This window comes from Indicator indicator, chromosome Z (genome assembly GCF_027791375.1).
Source record: "Indicator indicator isolate 239-I01 chromosome Z, UM_Iind_1.1, whole genome shotgun sequence".
Classification (NCBI taxonomy): domain Eukaryota; kingdom Metazoa; phylum Chordata; class Aves; order Piciformes; family Indicatoridae; genus Indicator; species Indicator indicator.
Genome location: NC_072053.1, coordinates 16,806,638 through 16,821,940, shown reverse-complemented (window position 1 = coordinate 16,821,940; position 15,303 = coordinate 16,806,638). Strand labels below are relative to the sequence as shown.

The window sequence follows — 15,303 nt, the reverse complement described above, 5'->3', positions numbered from 1 at the left end:
ATCAGATAAAGACCACTGACTTTTATATAATCATGGATGAAACATCTAAATGAAAATGTTCTTTAATCATGAGGGCAGTTGGAGATAGTAACAAAAGCTCAAGTTACTAAGATTGGTCTAGAAATATCACAGAATCATAGAATCATAAAATGGTCTGGGTTGGAAGGGACCTCTGAAGGTCATCTAGTCCAACCCCATTGGAGTAAGCAGGGACATCCTCAACTAGACCAGGCTGCCCACAGCCCTGTTGAGCCTCACTTTGAATATCTCCAGGGATGGGGCCCCATACACCTCCCCAGGCAACCTGTTTCAGTGTTCCACCACCATCACGGTAAAGAACCTGTTCCTAACATCCAATCTAAATCTGCTCTTCTCTAGTTTGAAGCCATTGCCTCTTGTCCTATCACTACAGGCCTTTGTAAACAGTCTCTCTCCACCCTTCCTGTAGGCCTCCTTCAGATACTGGAAGGCTGCTATTAGGTCTTCCCAGAGCTGCCTCTTTTACAGGCTGAACAACCCCCAACCACCACACTCAGCCTGTCGTCATAGCAGAGGTGCTCCAAGCCCTGATCATATTCATGACCCTCAGGTCCATATCTTTGCTATATTGAAGGTTCCAGACCTGGATGCAGGTCAGAAGGTTGAGGGAGGTGATTCCCCTTCCTTTCTCTGCTCTCATGAGACTCCATCTGGAGTACCACGTTCAGCTTTTGGTCCCCATGATAAGAAAGACATGGACCTGTTAGACAGAGTCCAGAGGAGGCCCACAACTATGATCAGAGAGTTGGAACACCTTCCCTAGGGCAAGTGGCTGAAGGTGTTGTCACTGTTCATCCTGGAGAAGGCTCTGGGAAGACCTTATAGAGGCCTTCCAGTACTTGAAGGGGATTTAAAGGAAAACTGGGTAGGGATCTATCAGGGCATGTTGTGATAAGATGAAGAGTAACAGTTTTAAACTGAAAGGAATAAATTCTTCCCTGTGATTCTTCAATTCTTCTGTGATTCTTCTGTGATTCTGTGAGAGTGATGAGGCACTGGAACAGGTTATCTAGATAAGTTGTGGATTCCTGCTCCCTGGGAGTGTTCAAGACCAGGCTGGACAGGGCTTTGAACAACCCTGTCTAGTAGTGTCTTTGCCCATGGTAAGGGAGTTGGAACTAGATGGTCTTTAAGGTCCCTTCCAACTCAAACCATTCTATGATTCTATCCTATGATTCTGTGCTGGATATCCTGATTTTATTCGCTAGACATGTTACTAGAAGATAAGCACTCAATTCTTCAGCATAAGAATTTTCCAGTTTTTCTCCTCCAACATGGCCTTGATATCTATCATTCAGATATAAGTGTATAGTAACTGTGTCTGGGTAAGACTTAAATACACCAATGCTAACATGAGTCCTCATAGTGTCAGGTAAAATCCTTCCAGGGTGTCTCATGCTAAACAAAGCCTGTGGATGTGGGCAATTACCCAATTTCCCTAAGACAGATAGAGCAGGCTGTGAGGACAATGTTGGTCTGGCTTACCTGGGTAAGGGTGGATGCCATTAGCAAACACGGCTTCTGCAGCAGGCTGCCCGTTAGCCTGTGGCGGGAGGCCAGTGAAACCATTCACCCCAATTGGAGACGGGATGCTAGGCACAGCTGGTGCAGTTATGCCAGGAGGCGTGCTTCCACCTGTGTGTGGGAAGGACATGAAATCAGAGTGGGTGAGCAGTGGAAGTGATAGCTACATGGACAAAACTGGTGACACAACAGCTGTGACTCCTCCCCCTGAGAATTTTTTTGATAATTCAAAAAGTGAAACACATCCCAAGCTGGTGTGCAAGAAGACTGGCTACCATTGCTCCTCTGAAAAGCACTGAAGAAAAAATTTGCAAAACTTTCTTCAACAGAAAGATCCACAGCTAATACGAAGCAGTAGAAAACAATAGAAATAACACCCTTCCTCCTCAACTTTCTTTGTGGAGTATTACCTGCTTAAATTGCTAAATAATCAGACATTTATTTCCTAGATACCATTTAGCACCAGAAGCAAATTCTCAGGCCCACCACTCTACATGAGTTCCTCTCAGTTTCTCTTTGAAGATGCTTCAGTTTTGTGGGTGTACCAATTTTCAGGTGTACTCTGCCTGCATTCTTTCAAAATATACATTTAATGTACAAACACATTCTGAATTTTCTCAGTAACAGGGAACCTTAAAAGGTTTGGCAAGTTGATTTGCAGCCTAAAGGCAGATAATGATACTCATTTTCTGGTGTCACTGTTCAGCCCAAACTTGATTTTGTAGGGTTTTTGCAGAGATCTACCACTCAACAGGAGCAAAATTTGGGCTATATTAGTTTCTTGTATGGAGACATACTCCTCTTCTTCTTCCCAGACACATCCTGTGGGGGACTGTAAAGATGTTACTTAAGAAGAGCAATTTAATCTTTATGTTTTAGGCGGGATCCTGTCACCCATTGTTAGAGAATTGTTAAATTTCTGAGAGCAGAATTTAATCCCTCTTCTACCACATTGTCTGCTCCTATGTACGATTAAAGTGACTGGGCAGTCTCTGCTTCTTGCAGCACATTCAGCAGGTTTTTGGGGAACAAAAATGAGCTTTTGATGAGTATGAAAAGGTATTTTTCTCTTATTAGCTGCGAGTGGGGAGTTGAACTATCTTCAGCAATATCTTCGTGATTCAGCATACCCTACTGATTGAAAGCATCTTCTTTTTTTGCAGTAATTTCTTTTTTAAACCAATTGCAGAAATTTTGTTCACCATAGAAGCATTCCATTATGGTTTAGTCTGATAACACAATTTACTGACTACATAGGTCTGTTTTGGTGCTTTAAGAAAGCCAATACAGATGCATGAGATGTTTTTACATATTCTGATTTGAGTAGCCCCAAAAGTAGGCAGTATTTCAACTATTTTCTTATACTCTGAGCAGACAGGTTGCTGCTTCCCCTTGGCTTATTTAAATGGTGTTGGCCTTTAAAAATGTCCTCTGTGGCAGTGCAGTGAGCCAGTAGTGGCAACTGAAGGCAAAGCTCTTGGCATATGCCATCAGCTTGCAAATCACAAAACCTAGTAAAAATTTCAGTTGCTTTTCTGGATCTTTCCATTATTTGCATAGACAATGTAAGACTTTTTTCCTAAAACTGCAGCAAGGGATGCTTGTTTGCTATTTTGTGCATTTTAAATGAAGTTTAAGCATATTAATTAAATTTCTCTAATTTTCCTCTAGAAAAAGACTACCCTGGAGAGGTCAGATCTGTAGTTGGAGTAAAACTGGCATAATGCCACTTCAGAGAGCAAATGGTGGTGATGCACTTCAGTTGTGGATTTCATCCCTAGTTTGAGATGTTTTGCCTCTGCTGCACCAGCTGCACATTTACAACAAAGAAGAAAAAAAAGAAGGAATTTGGAAGGAAAGAAAGCGTTTGGAAGGAAGGAATTCAGATGGGAGAAAGGAAGAAGTTCATAAGGAAAGAAGGAACGTGGAAGGAAGGAAGGAATTTGGAAAGAGGGAATTTGGAAGGAAGAAATTCAGAAGGAAGGAATTTGACATTCAGAATTTGGTCTTTGGAATTTAGAATTAGGAAGGAAGGAAGGATGAGGGATGAGTGTAGTGGATGAGGGAAAAGCCATGGAGATTGTCTAACTGGACTTTAGCAAAGCCTTTGACACTGTCTCTCACAGCATTCTCCTTCAGAAACTCATGGAACAAGGCTTGGATAAGTGCACTCTGTACTGCATAAAAAACTGGTTGGCTGGTCTGGCTTGAAGAGGGGTGGTGAATGGAGTTAAATCTGTCTGGTGTCCAGCCACTGGTGATGTCCACCAGGGTTCAGTACAGGAGCCTGTCCTCTTTAATATTTTTATTAATAGTCTGGATGAGAGGATTGAGTGCACTCTCAGTAAGTTTGCAGATGACACCAAGCTGGGTGGTTGTGCTGATCTGCTAGAGGGTAGGGAAGCTTTGCAGCAGGATCTGGACAGGTTAGACTGATGGGACAAGGCTAATTGTATAAAGTTAACAAGGCCACATGCCAGGTCCTGCACTCAGGTAACAGCAACCCTATGGTAAATTACAGACCTGGGGATATGTGGTTGAAAAGCTGCAGCATGGAGAACAATCTGGTGCTACTGGTTGATAGTCAGATGAACATGAGTCAGCAGTGTGCCCAGGTGGCCAAGAAAGCCAATGGCAACACTGTGGCCAGCAGGAACAGAGAGTTCAGTTCTGGGCCCCTCACAATAGGAAGATTATTCAGATGCTGGAGCATGCCCAGAGAAGGGCAACAAAGCTCATGAAGAGCATGGAGCATATAACCTAGGAGGAGCATCTGAGGGAGCTGGGGTTGTTCAGTCTGGAGAAGAGACCTCATCACCCTCTATAACTACCTGAAGGCAGGCTGAAACAAAGAGGAGACCAGCCTTTCCTCCTTGATGACAAGAGTTAGGACTAGAGGAAATCATTACAAGTTGCACCAGGGAAGGTTTAAGATGGATATTAGGAAATACTTCTTCACTGAAAGGGTTATCAAACATTGTAATGGTCTGCCTAGGGCAGTGGTGAAGTCGCCATCTCTGGGGGTGTTCAAGCAACTTGTGGACCTGGTGCTTAAGGACATGGTTTAGCCTTGACCGTTCAGTCCTGGGCGAAGGTTGGACTGGATGATCTTTGAGGTCTCTTCCAACCAGATATATTCTGTACTTCTGTGATTATGTGAATTTGGAAAGGGGGAAAGGAGCAATTCAGAAGGAAGGCATTTGAAATTCAAAATTCAGAAGGAAGGAAGGAAATATAATTTCTAACCCTTCTAAATTAATAGTTGCAGACCCTCTGCAGATCATTTTTTTATCCAGAGTATACCAGTGGTGGTAGAAATTAAAAACTTGAGCCAAACTTTGAAAAATGTCAATTTAACTGCCTCACAGTTATAGACTGTTGCGTGAGACAAACCTGACTCATCAAAACCACCAAAATGCCAACAAAGAGCATAAAATTCTTACAGGACTACCTATTCTACTGCATTGACTGCAGGCAAGCCAAGCAACTAGCTCAAAGTAGATATCTAACTTTTGTATGGTTAAAGCCAAGTCAGATGGAGTTTATCTTTAGTCGGTAAGATTTGTCTGGGTACAAAATTCTTCAGGTTCCTAGGTCCCATGGGAACTCATGACACTAAATGAACTCATGGCAGTGTCTGAAGGAACTCATTGTCCTAGAAACGGGATGCACAGAAAACTGTCTGGATTAGGAAGCCTGAAAATACCAGCACAGAGTATTCTTTTTTCTTTTTTTTTTTCTTTTTTTTTTCTTTTTCTTTTCCTTTTCCTTTTCCTTTTTCTTTTTCTTTTTCTTTTTCTTTTTCTTTTTCTTTTTCTTTTTCTTTTTCTTTTTCTTTTTCTTTTTCTTTTTCTTTTTCTTTTTCTTTTTCTTTTTCTTTTTCTTTTTCTTTTTCTTTTTCTTTTTCTTTTTCTTTTTCTTTTTCTTTTTCTTTTTCTTTTTCTTTTTTCTTTTTTCTTTTTCTTTTTCTTTTTCTTTTTCTTTTTCTTTTTCTTTTTCTTTTTCTTTTTCTTTTTCTTTTTCTTTTTCTTTTTCTTTTTCTTTTTCTTTTTCTTTTTCTTTTTCTTTTTCTTTTTCTTTTTCTTTTTCTTTTTCTTTTTCTTTTTTTCCCCTTCAGTGTTCCAAACACTTTTTATAATGCCTGTTTTTTAGAGAACTTTGAAATGTTTCATTTTCATTCGAAGTGAGAACAAAGACATACTTTAATGACTGGAAATCCTGCTATTTAGCAGAATGATCATTTTCCATTTGACTTTCTGAATGCTAACTAAAGCCAGCAGGAGAATTCGTGTTAGGCTTCAGATATCTTCTGGCTACTCAGAAATTGCTGCTAGTGTTGTAGGCTTGCTTGATCAGATGTTATGTGAAATGTTTTTTATGCATCTTATCACAAGCTCTCTGAATGTTGTAGTAATACAAGGAGGCATTTCAAAGTCTAAACATCTCACCCAAGGAGTAATTGTCAATGGACATTTCTACAACCCATTATAGAGATTTCATCAGGGAAGCTGGCCATTCATGGTAAGTCTACAATAAGCCCAAAGTGCATAGGCTCCATGACTGAAAATATGTCATAAAGAGAGTGCAAAATCTGCCACCATGAAAGGGATCAACAGATCATCTAAATCAGCATCTTATTTTCGTAAGGACTAGTCATAGGTGCTCTGGAAAACATGTTAAAAACATGAGCTTTCCTCTTCTGTATTCTGAAAATAAGAGTTTATCCGTCTCCAAAAGGCATCAAGCACACCAAAAGAGGAGCAAATCTTACAGTGGAGAAGGGTGGAGTATTTTTCTTATGCTGGATATATGCGGTATGATAGAACTTGGCTGTTGTACCAATATTTACACACCTGTCACAGAACTTGCTCATTCTCAAGACTTACTAATACGAAAAAGAGCTTGTGTGTTTTTGTGGTGGGGCCATCACAAACCATCATCTGGATTCAGCTTTCCGGACCCTGAGAGCATTTGAATTCCATGCAGTCTTTGTTTGATGTTCTCTGTGCTCCCACCGACACAAAACAAATCTAGCTAATGCACATATGATAATCTTCCAGCAGCAGGTTTAAAGGGCACACATATAGTTAAGCCACTTTTCTATTTAGATTTCCAGAATTTCCATTGACTTGTTGTTTATACATTTATCATTGTGTAAACATACATTTCAAAATGTGTGATATGAGTTTTTTTGAGTTAAATGCTTTTCTTTGGGTCTCCATGAGTTGACATGGAATGAGATCTGCCTTTTTTTCTCTTTCCCCCGTCCTCCTTGTTCAGATTCAAGTAAAGGAAAAGATATGTATCTGATCCAGTGGCTGATGACTTTGTTCCCAGCTACAGATTTCAAGGAGATGTTTAAGCTGTTTGTGAGCAGGAAGGTTTTCTTTGGCAGGCAGATAGCAGACATCAGTTCATTAAGAACATCCCCCAAGCCTTCTCTGCTGCATTACCTTATTTCCCTGCCATCCAGTGTTTCTCAGCCATGAGACTTCTTCTCTGGCTCTTTTCTGCTACAGCACTAGTGTAGACCTTTTTATATTCTGCAATTAAGCTGTCCCTTTGTTCTCTTTCTGATCTGCTCTGGAATGCCAGATCCTGTTTTGCCCAATATTGCCTGCACCACAGGTGGTTCAGTTTTATCTCACTTTTCTCACGTCTCACGCCAAACCTTTGTCAAGCTGGTCCCCTTGAGGCCAGCTTGATGCTTCAAGGATAACACAAGGGCATTGGTAAGCTCAGTCATTCTGAACATCGTCCCATCCCTGGTGCCTGTAATAGGAACAACCTGCATCACCCCAGGCACCTTTCTATCCCAACCTCTCCCTTAGACATGGTGTTCACAGAATCACAGGAAGATAGGGGTTGGAAGGGACCTCTGGATATCGCCTATTCCAACTCCCCTGCCAAAGAGGTTCACCTAGGGCAAGTGGCACAGGAACACATCCAGGAGGGTTTTTAAAGTCTTCAGAGAATGAAATTCCTCAACCTCTCTGGGCAGCCCATTCCAGCGCTCCTTCACATTCATAGTAAAGAATTTTTTTCCTCACACTGAGGCAGAACTTCCTGCGTTGCAGTTTATATCTCCTGTCCCTCTTCCTGTCACTGGGCACCAGTAAAAAGAGTCTGGTCACTTCTTCTTAACACCCAGCTTTAAGGTATTTGTATACATTGATAGATCTCCTCTCAGCTTTCTCTTCTTCAGGCTGAACAACCCCAGGTCCCTCAGCCTTTCCTCACAAGAGAGATGTCCTTTCTAGTCCCTTAATCATTCTTGTAGCCCTCTGTTGAGCTCTCTTTGGAAGTTCCCTGTCTCTCTTGAACTGAGGAGCTCAGAATTTGACACAATACTTTGCATGAGGTCTGACTAGAGCAAAGTAGAAGTGTAGGAGAACCTCCCTTGACCTGCTGGTCACGCTCTTCTTAATGCACTCCACAATACCTTATAGAAGCCTTTCAGTACCTGAAGATGGCCTACAAGAAAGCCACAGAAGGACTTTTTGTAATGGCTTGTTGCGATAGGATGAGAGGAAATGGATTCAAGCTTGAAGAGGGCAGATTTAGACTGGATGCTAGAAAGAAAGTCTTTACAGTGAGGGTGGTGAGACACTGGAACACATTGTCCAGGGATGTCACGGATGCCCCCTCCCTGGAAGCGTTCAAGGCCAGGTTGGATGAGGCCTTGAGCAACCTGGTCTAGTGGAGGGTGCCCTTGTCCATGGCAGGGGGGTTGGAAAGGGATGATTTTTAAGGTCCTTTCCAACCCAAACCATTCTATGAATCTATGATTCTGCGTATTCCAAAGACATAGTTCATCTTGTTAACAGCATTGCATCTTTCCTCAAACCTTGGTTTGCCTTTGGAGCAGCCAAGATGTGACGGCATGAGCACTGACCTTTGGACATCTATACACACCTCCAGCAAACCAGTGTAGGTCACTGGAGGATATTTTGTGCCATTTGGAGAATGCTCAAAGCTAAAGGAATGTTGTGTAAGGGATAATGTTGAAAGGGAAGTACCCTGGCAGAGAACCCTTTCTGGTACCTTTCCTCACAGCATCCTTCCTGCTTCCCAACAAGCCTATTGTGTCCTGGGTCTGGTGGGTCTCAACCCCATTGCTCTTCTGATCCATCAGTGAGTACCCCTCCACATGGTGCACAGTTAGCCCAACAGCCCACTGCTGGTGAGTCCTTTTACCCTTACAAAAATTGCATAGTACAGAAGCTGATCTGCAGCTGGCCCCATTCCTGGAAGAGGCAGTAACAGCCTTTCTCTGGCCCTTTCTCCCCCTCTCAGACCACAAAACCATATTATTACTCCTCACTTCTGGTGGTCTTCAACAGCAAGGCCAACGTTTTAGTAAACATGCACTTCTGACATATGGCACAATTTTTCTACCTTTTGCTGTTTCCAAGCCCTCCCCACCCCAGTCTCTTACCTGAGGTTGGTGTCATGGGGGCGGCTGCCAGGCCGTTCATGTTCAGTGCTGCCATCTGCTGCATTTGGGCTGCGGCAAAGGCTGCCATGGGGTTCAGGTAGCCCCCCTGTGCCACCGATGCCATGATCGCGGCTTGCTGCTGCATCAGCTGGAACAAAGAGAACAGGGAAAAAATATCATGCGGTCACTGGCAGGGCAGCCCATGGCACTGATTTAGGCTGGGGACCCAGTGAGGGTGTTAAGGCATTCATCTCTTTCGAGATGTCAGTTGCCATGCCCATGACCGTCCACCACCAGATGTGGCCTTCCTACATATATTAGGGGCCAGAAGCATTTTTGTATCTTGGGGTCTTTATGATCCCCACCCACAATGATGTGTCCTCCAGTGTGGAGGTCTCCTGTGAGTTGGACTCAGTCCTCTGACTCCTTGGTTCTTCCCTGCTGAGAAAAGATAACCTGGTTTGTTTTCACCTTTCAATGACAGAGAAGGTTTTTTCTTATGCTGCTGGTAGGCCTCCCATGGACACTGAGCAAAACCATGACCAAACCTTTAGCCAGGTTATAGTGCCTATTTCCAACACAATCAAGCAGAGATTCCTGAAAGATTTCTAAAAGAGAAGGGAGCTCTCTTTATACTGTGTAGTGGAGAAATCCCTTCCTTGTAGTTTTGATCTGGGATAACATCCTTAATTTTTTTTTTTTTGAGAAAGTTATCAAAATGTTGCCTCTATTAGGGCACCTACAAAAGGCAGAAATAAGGAACTCAGGCACTTGGGAGTAAAAATTTAGGGGAGCAGAAGGGTGGTGAATGGCTATGTATTCTTGAAATGTTTCTTACATTAAAACTGGACTTTGCTGTCATGATTTTGCACTCTGAACTTAGCACATGGTTGGTGCAGTTCAAGGTTACAGTGGGCTTTTAAAATGCTCCTGGTGAAGGAGAAGACAGTGTAGATAAAGATGCCTCATGTCTCCTTTACTGGAGCTATACAAAGAACGAGAGAAGGTAAATCTGAGTCCTTATCCAAGTTCCAGCTGGTGGTGGTTGCTTACAGAATGTGTAGGGGAAAGAGGATGAGCAGAGAGTGAAATCCTCAGCCTCTGGTAATGTGTGACTTGATGATAACTGTGGAGAAGGAAACTGCTTTTCTGTAGTGATTTTAAAAGTGACTTGTGTCTTTGCTGTCTCCAGAGTTGGAGCATCTCCATTTTGTTTCTCTGTGATTTCACTCTCTCTCCCTTCAGGAAATCACCCTCTGATGCTGTTGTTGCAGCATGCAAGACATGCTTCTCAGCATTAAACAGACCTCAAAAGTCATGGCAGGGAATAGACTGTCCCCTGTTTGTCTTAATATTGAAATGTCATCTAAATTAGCTGTTGATACACATATATACGAAAACAAAACGTTGAAATCACTCTGCTTATTCCAATGCTGACATTGTCCTTGTCACTGTGAGTAATGAGACCAAAGCTTCGTCATTGACCTGCTCTATAACCACTCATGTTATGTAAATTTGCCTCAGTTTCTCCAGCAATAAAAAGGGACACAGAACACCTGCTTCCCCAAGTAAGAGTGCCTTCAGATCTACAGATGAAACTCTATGCTAGAGTTGAGTACTACTACTTTTTGAAGCCTAATGCTGATTGGTGGCATGTTGGTGGCTTTCCCTTTGATTGTTAATCCTTTTGTATTATACTTTGCATAAGAAACTTTAGTATTTTAATTAGTGATATTGTGGTTTTCTAAATTACTAATAGAGTGATTAGACAATCTTTTCTATTATATCACAATGCTGATTCCCCCTTCAGGAGCATGTTTTTTTTCTAAGTATCATTTGAGTTTACTCTCCAGAGAGGCACTGAGCAGGTGATTTTAGTAAGTATGCCAATGAAGTGAATGATGAAGGGGGAATCCATCCATCTTTAACACTGGATTGACTTCAAGGTTGAGTATGGTGAGGTGAGTCATATCTCATTTTTTGTGCTGGGTGTTCTCACCTGGGGACACCTGGGGATGTAACTGGCCAGTTGCAGAAATGATGGGCATGACGTGTGTTTATTTAGCTTTGCTGATTAAAGAAGCATCTCTCTGAGATGGACACAGTTGCAAGGGCAGGGGGCAGTCCTAGTCTTGCCTTCGCTGACTTTCTTTTTGTTTATCTGGAACAGACCAGAGCTACAGGAACAAACCCACCTCGAAACACAGAGTGACATATGGCTGGCCATTTGTGTGCTGTGGCCAGTCTGGCTGGCAGATAATAGCCTGGTATTTGTACCAGAGACCCTCTTAGGGTAGGCAAGGGACTATGTTTTTGGCATTTCCTGTTAGATTCCGTAAACTAAATACAGATGGGCTTTTCTCTGAGCTGGTCATCTATTACAGCTGACACAATAACAGGCAGAGGAGTCTAGGCCAAGATTCATGTCTCCCTTCTGTACTTAAATGCCTCTGGGCAGATGAATTGCAGCTTTGTTTCTCCCTATTGACTGTCTGTGGAGCCTCAGGTGATCAGTTCAGCTGCACACACCAACAGAGGCAGATGAAATAATTCCCATCCCTTACCTGGCCCTCGGTGGATATTTTTGGACCTTGGTTCCCAGCCATTTAAAAGAAAAGTGTTAATCTTTCTTTCATTTGTATTTCACCTATGCTACAAGAGAACAGGGCTCTATCTAAAAGACACCGTTTTGCCAGTGATAATACAAATGAATGTGCTGCACCAAAGACAATCTCCATTTTGCACACAGCAGAGCTAAGTAATCAATTGTGACATTATTTATGGCTCATGTAACTTCTCCTGCTTATGGGCATCTTTAAGCTGTTCAGAGTTTACTCCACAGTGGCATGTTCTCTTCCTGGTTTGTAAACCAGGTAATCTGAGTGTGGAACTTCTTTTGTATTCAGAGGGCTTATCAATTTGCACTGGAAGATGTGCATTCATAGAATACACTTTGGCTGCGTGCATGGTCTTTTTGCAGTGTAATGTCAGTCATGCATTTCTATTACAGATCTTCAGAAAGAAGAAGGCATTTTCTCTTGCCTTATGAGGAGAACTAGAATAGCCTAATCTGTTTATTAGCACTGAAAGTACAAGGTCTACAGCCTAGAGCCTGGTGGGTTTTAGTGAAACAGTTGTTTAAAACTGGCCATACTCCCACAGAGATCGGTTTAAGATCTTGAAGAGCAAAGTGATTAAATTTAGCTTAAGGTAAAAAAGTTACTGCAGTAAAACAAGGCCCTACTCTGTAATTTGGGATTCAGTTGCTTCTGCTACAGTAAATGTGCTGCAGGGAGCAACCACCCCATTTCTGCTCTGGGGATAGCCAAGATGCCCTGGAGACCTGGGAATCCCACTGGCATGGTGAAATGAGCTGGAACACTGTACCTTATGATCCAGAGGACATGTACCTCACTGCAGCCCTCACTGCCAGCTGGTAGGGGTAAAATGGAGTCTTCTCCAGAGTATAACATCCTATATCCAGACAACATGTCACAGCCATGTCTGGACATCTCAAACCTTGACAAAACTCCTGTCACCCTTCTACAGTCATATTTCCTGTTAATGTCCTTCATTCTCTGGTCATACATGCTCAGGGGTAAAGGTCAAAGGTAAAGAGGATTGGGGTCCTTCCCAGCCAAGTTGCAGATGATCATAGCCCAGCCAAGCATAGTGGCATCATGGGAGTGGAAGGATGGGAAGTCTACCACTTTGAAAGAAGTTGACAGCATAGACCCACCTCTTTCCCCCAGTGTGGTTCCAGGGAAATTTACAAAAAGAGAACAAGTCCTATAAGGGTCACCATTCTCCTGTATTAAACCTCCAAGGCATTCCTAGTAAAAGTCACTCTACTCCTTCCACAAGTCCCCCTGAAGACAGTTGTTCCACCCACTCTCCTTTCACTTTGAAAGAAGCCTAGTGTATGGTCCCAGTTAATAAAGACATAGAGAGTGAGGCAGTGACCCCACCAGAGGCAAATCAATAGCAGCAGTGCCCCTGGGTATTGTGTACTTTAAAATATGCCATTTGAAATGCAGATTTTCCATGCCTGGGCTGGGGCCACAGCACTAATCAGAAAGGTAGCAGCCTTATTATCTCAGGCTGATCCAAGCGGACAGAGAGGAGCTTTCCCTTCCTCAGCTGAAAAGACATACTTCCTTTTGCTTCTTTTACTTAGCATGATCTTTGCCTCCTCATTTAGTGCTTTTTGCCATTCGATTTTAAAGATTTGTTCCCTCTTTCTTCTAACCTGCCCTTTCCTATTGCTCAGCTACTCAGCTTTTGAGAAGACCAGGAGAAGCTATTGAACTAGTTCATGCCCATGGACAGCACTTCAAGAGCTAAAAGTGTGCAGGCCCCATCCCAGCACATGAGAACTTGTCAGGCAGTAGGAGATGCACTGGTAAGGACATCTAACACATGGAAAGGGGTTTCAGTTACAGCTGGTCAACAGAGAGATAGGATGATTTATCTCACACTTTGGTGTTTCAGTTTGAGGTGGCTGAACTTCAGCCATCCCTGTCATCAGTGGATAGATTGATACCCACACTTGCTATAGATCCCAGCATGGGAGATGAAGATAAAAAACAGCAATAAGTAAAGTTTTGCAGCACTACTGTGCCAAATCAAGAGATTGCTGATGTATGGCTCCCTTTCTGCATCTCCTTGCTACCTTTACACCACTAAGGTGCTACCAAGGACAGCCACATGCCTGATGTTGCTGAGATAAAACACCAGCATAGTGCTAACCATACAGCACAAACACGCTGCTTACTGTCAGTTTTCCTTCCAAGAGTGGGTCACTGTGTGGTAACTCTCAGTCTAGTGGCATGTGGTGAGGATGTGTAGCTGGAGGTGTGTTTGGGAACTGCATAGCCACCTCTGGCATCAGATGGCTCTTAGATAGCGAAGTTGTGCAACTGAGCTTAAGCAAAATAAATACTCTTCTTTCCTTACAGGAGCAACAGGTGCATGGAAAGATGAAGGAGCTATCTCAAGGCCAAAAACACCAGCTAGAGATAGGACAAGGATGTTACATCCCCAACCATCAGAAGAAGTACATGTGAAACTGAAGAAGGGGAAAAGGAGTGAGAAGGATTGTTTCTGATGTACTCTGTTCAAAATAGCATAGTCATTACCCTTGGAGAGTGCTTATTCTAAACAATCTGATGACCTTTTCATTTTTTTCAGTGTTATTTTCTATCCTTGTCTCTGAATCACATGATGTTTTGTTTGGCTTTTCATGTTCCTCATTCAGTAATAACAATAAAAGCAATAAGAGCATCCCACACTTCCCACCTCTAACAATCTATAGAAACACTTAGCGAATTAATCCTCATCGCATCCTTCTGATAAAAAGAGGTAAGTAATCAATCAGGCAGTAAGACTCTTATTTGGTAAGATCAAGTAACTGACAAAGTCACATCTATTTTACCTAACTGGCTACTGGAAAATTAACTATATTCCAAGTCTTCGAACAAACAGAAGATCTGCTGTTAAAACTTCGGAACAGTCCTTTAGACATTTTTAATGTCTTCTTGAGAACAACAACAACAAAAATCTGGTTTGAAACTAGAATTTAAATTTAATTAAGATTAATTTTAAAACTAAGCAAATGTGCAACACCTGGATTCATGTGCCTTAATGCCTTTCCAAAGCTTGACACACAATAGTTTTGGATTTCTAACTCCCTGGGAATTGTGGGGGAAAACAAAAAAAACCAAACCAAAACAAAACAAAACAAAAAAAAATTAGACCCCAAAGCCAAATATTCATTATTTCTGAATTACCAAGGAGCTGGTGATCAAAAATATGGTATTAGTCCTGATACAAAGCATTTTGGCCTCAAAATAGCTTCCTTTTCTGGAACACATCAAAGTTATTTGCATGACAGGTAATACTTACCAAATATACTGTTCCATTTTGGTCTTTTAAATATAATAACTATTATAAACAGAAGATAGTGTATACTTTCCTCCTGATTTTGTAAGGCTAGCTGAATATTTTCAAATATCTTTCCAAAACAATTTCACAGTATGAACTGAATAAATATTGGAAGAAATGATTCTTCCCTTAAGCACTACCTCAGATCATTTAACAGAAATATCCTTTCATATCTACAGGAGATGGGACAGGGAGGCAGAGGGTGGCACCTAAGCTTTTATGGTCAGTCACTGCTGGCCTATCTTCCCAAGGCAACCACTTGTGATGATGACTGAGAGCTTTGCTGTGCTGAATGTTCCCCAATTTGTTGCAGTTATTGTCTGCAATTGAGGAGCTGCAGCCATTTGTATGTTTTCAGA

The 15,303-nt window shown here is 42.2% G+C and overlaps 1 protein-coding gene across 32 annotated transcripts in view; it reads right to left on the bottom strand.

Annotated features, from left to right (window-relative positions):
- CELF4 (CUGBP Elav-like family member 4) overlaps window positions 1-15,303 on the bottom strand; it is a 745,900-nt gene that overhangs the window by 37,146 nt on the left and 693,451 nt on the right. For all 32 annotated transcript variants that reach the window (XM_054397311.1, XM_054397284.1, XM_054397298.1 and 29 more), the window contains 2 exons: window positions 9,002-9,149; window positions 1,525-1,674 (listed from right to left, as the gene is read on the bottom strand). In XM_054397311.1, coding sequence (XP_054253286.1) covers window positions 1,525-1,674; window positions 9,002-9,149 — 298 coding nt within the window. The remainder of the gene's footprint in view (window positions 1-1,524; window positions 1,675-9,001; window positions 9,150-15,303) is intronic.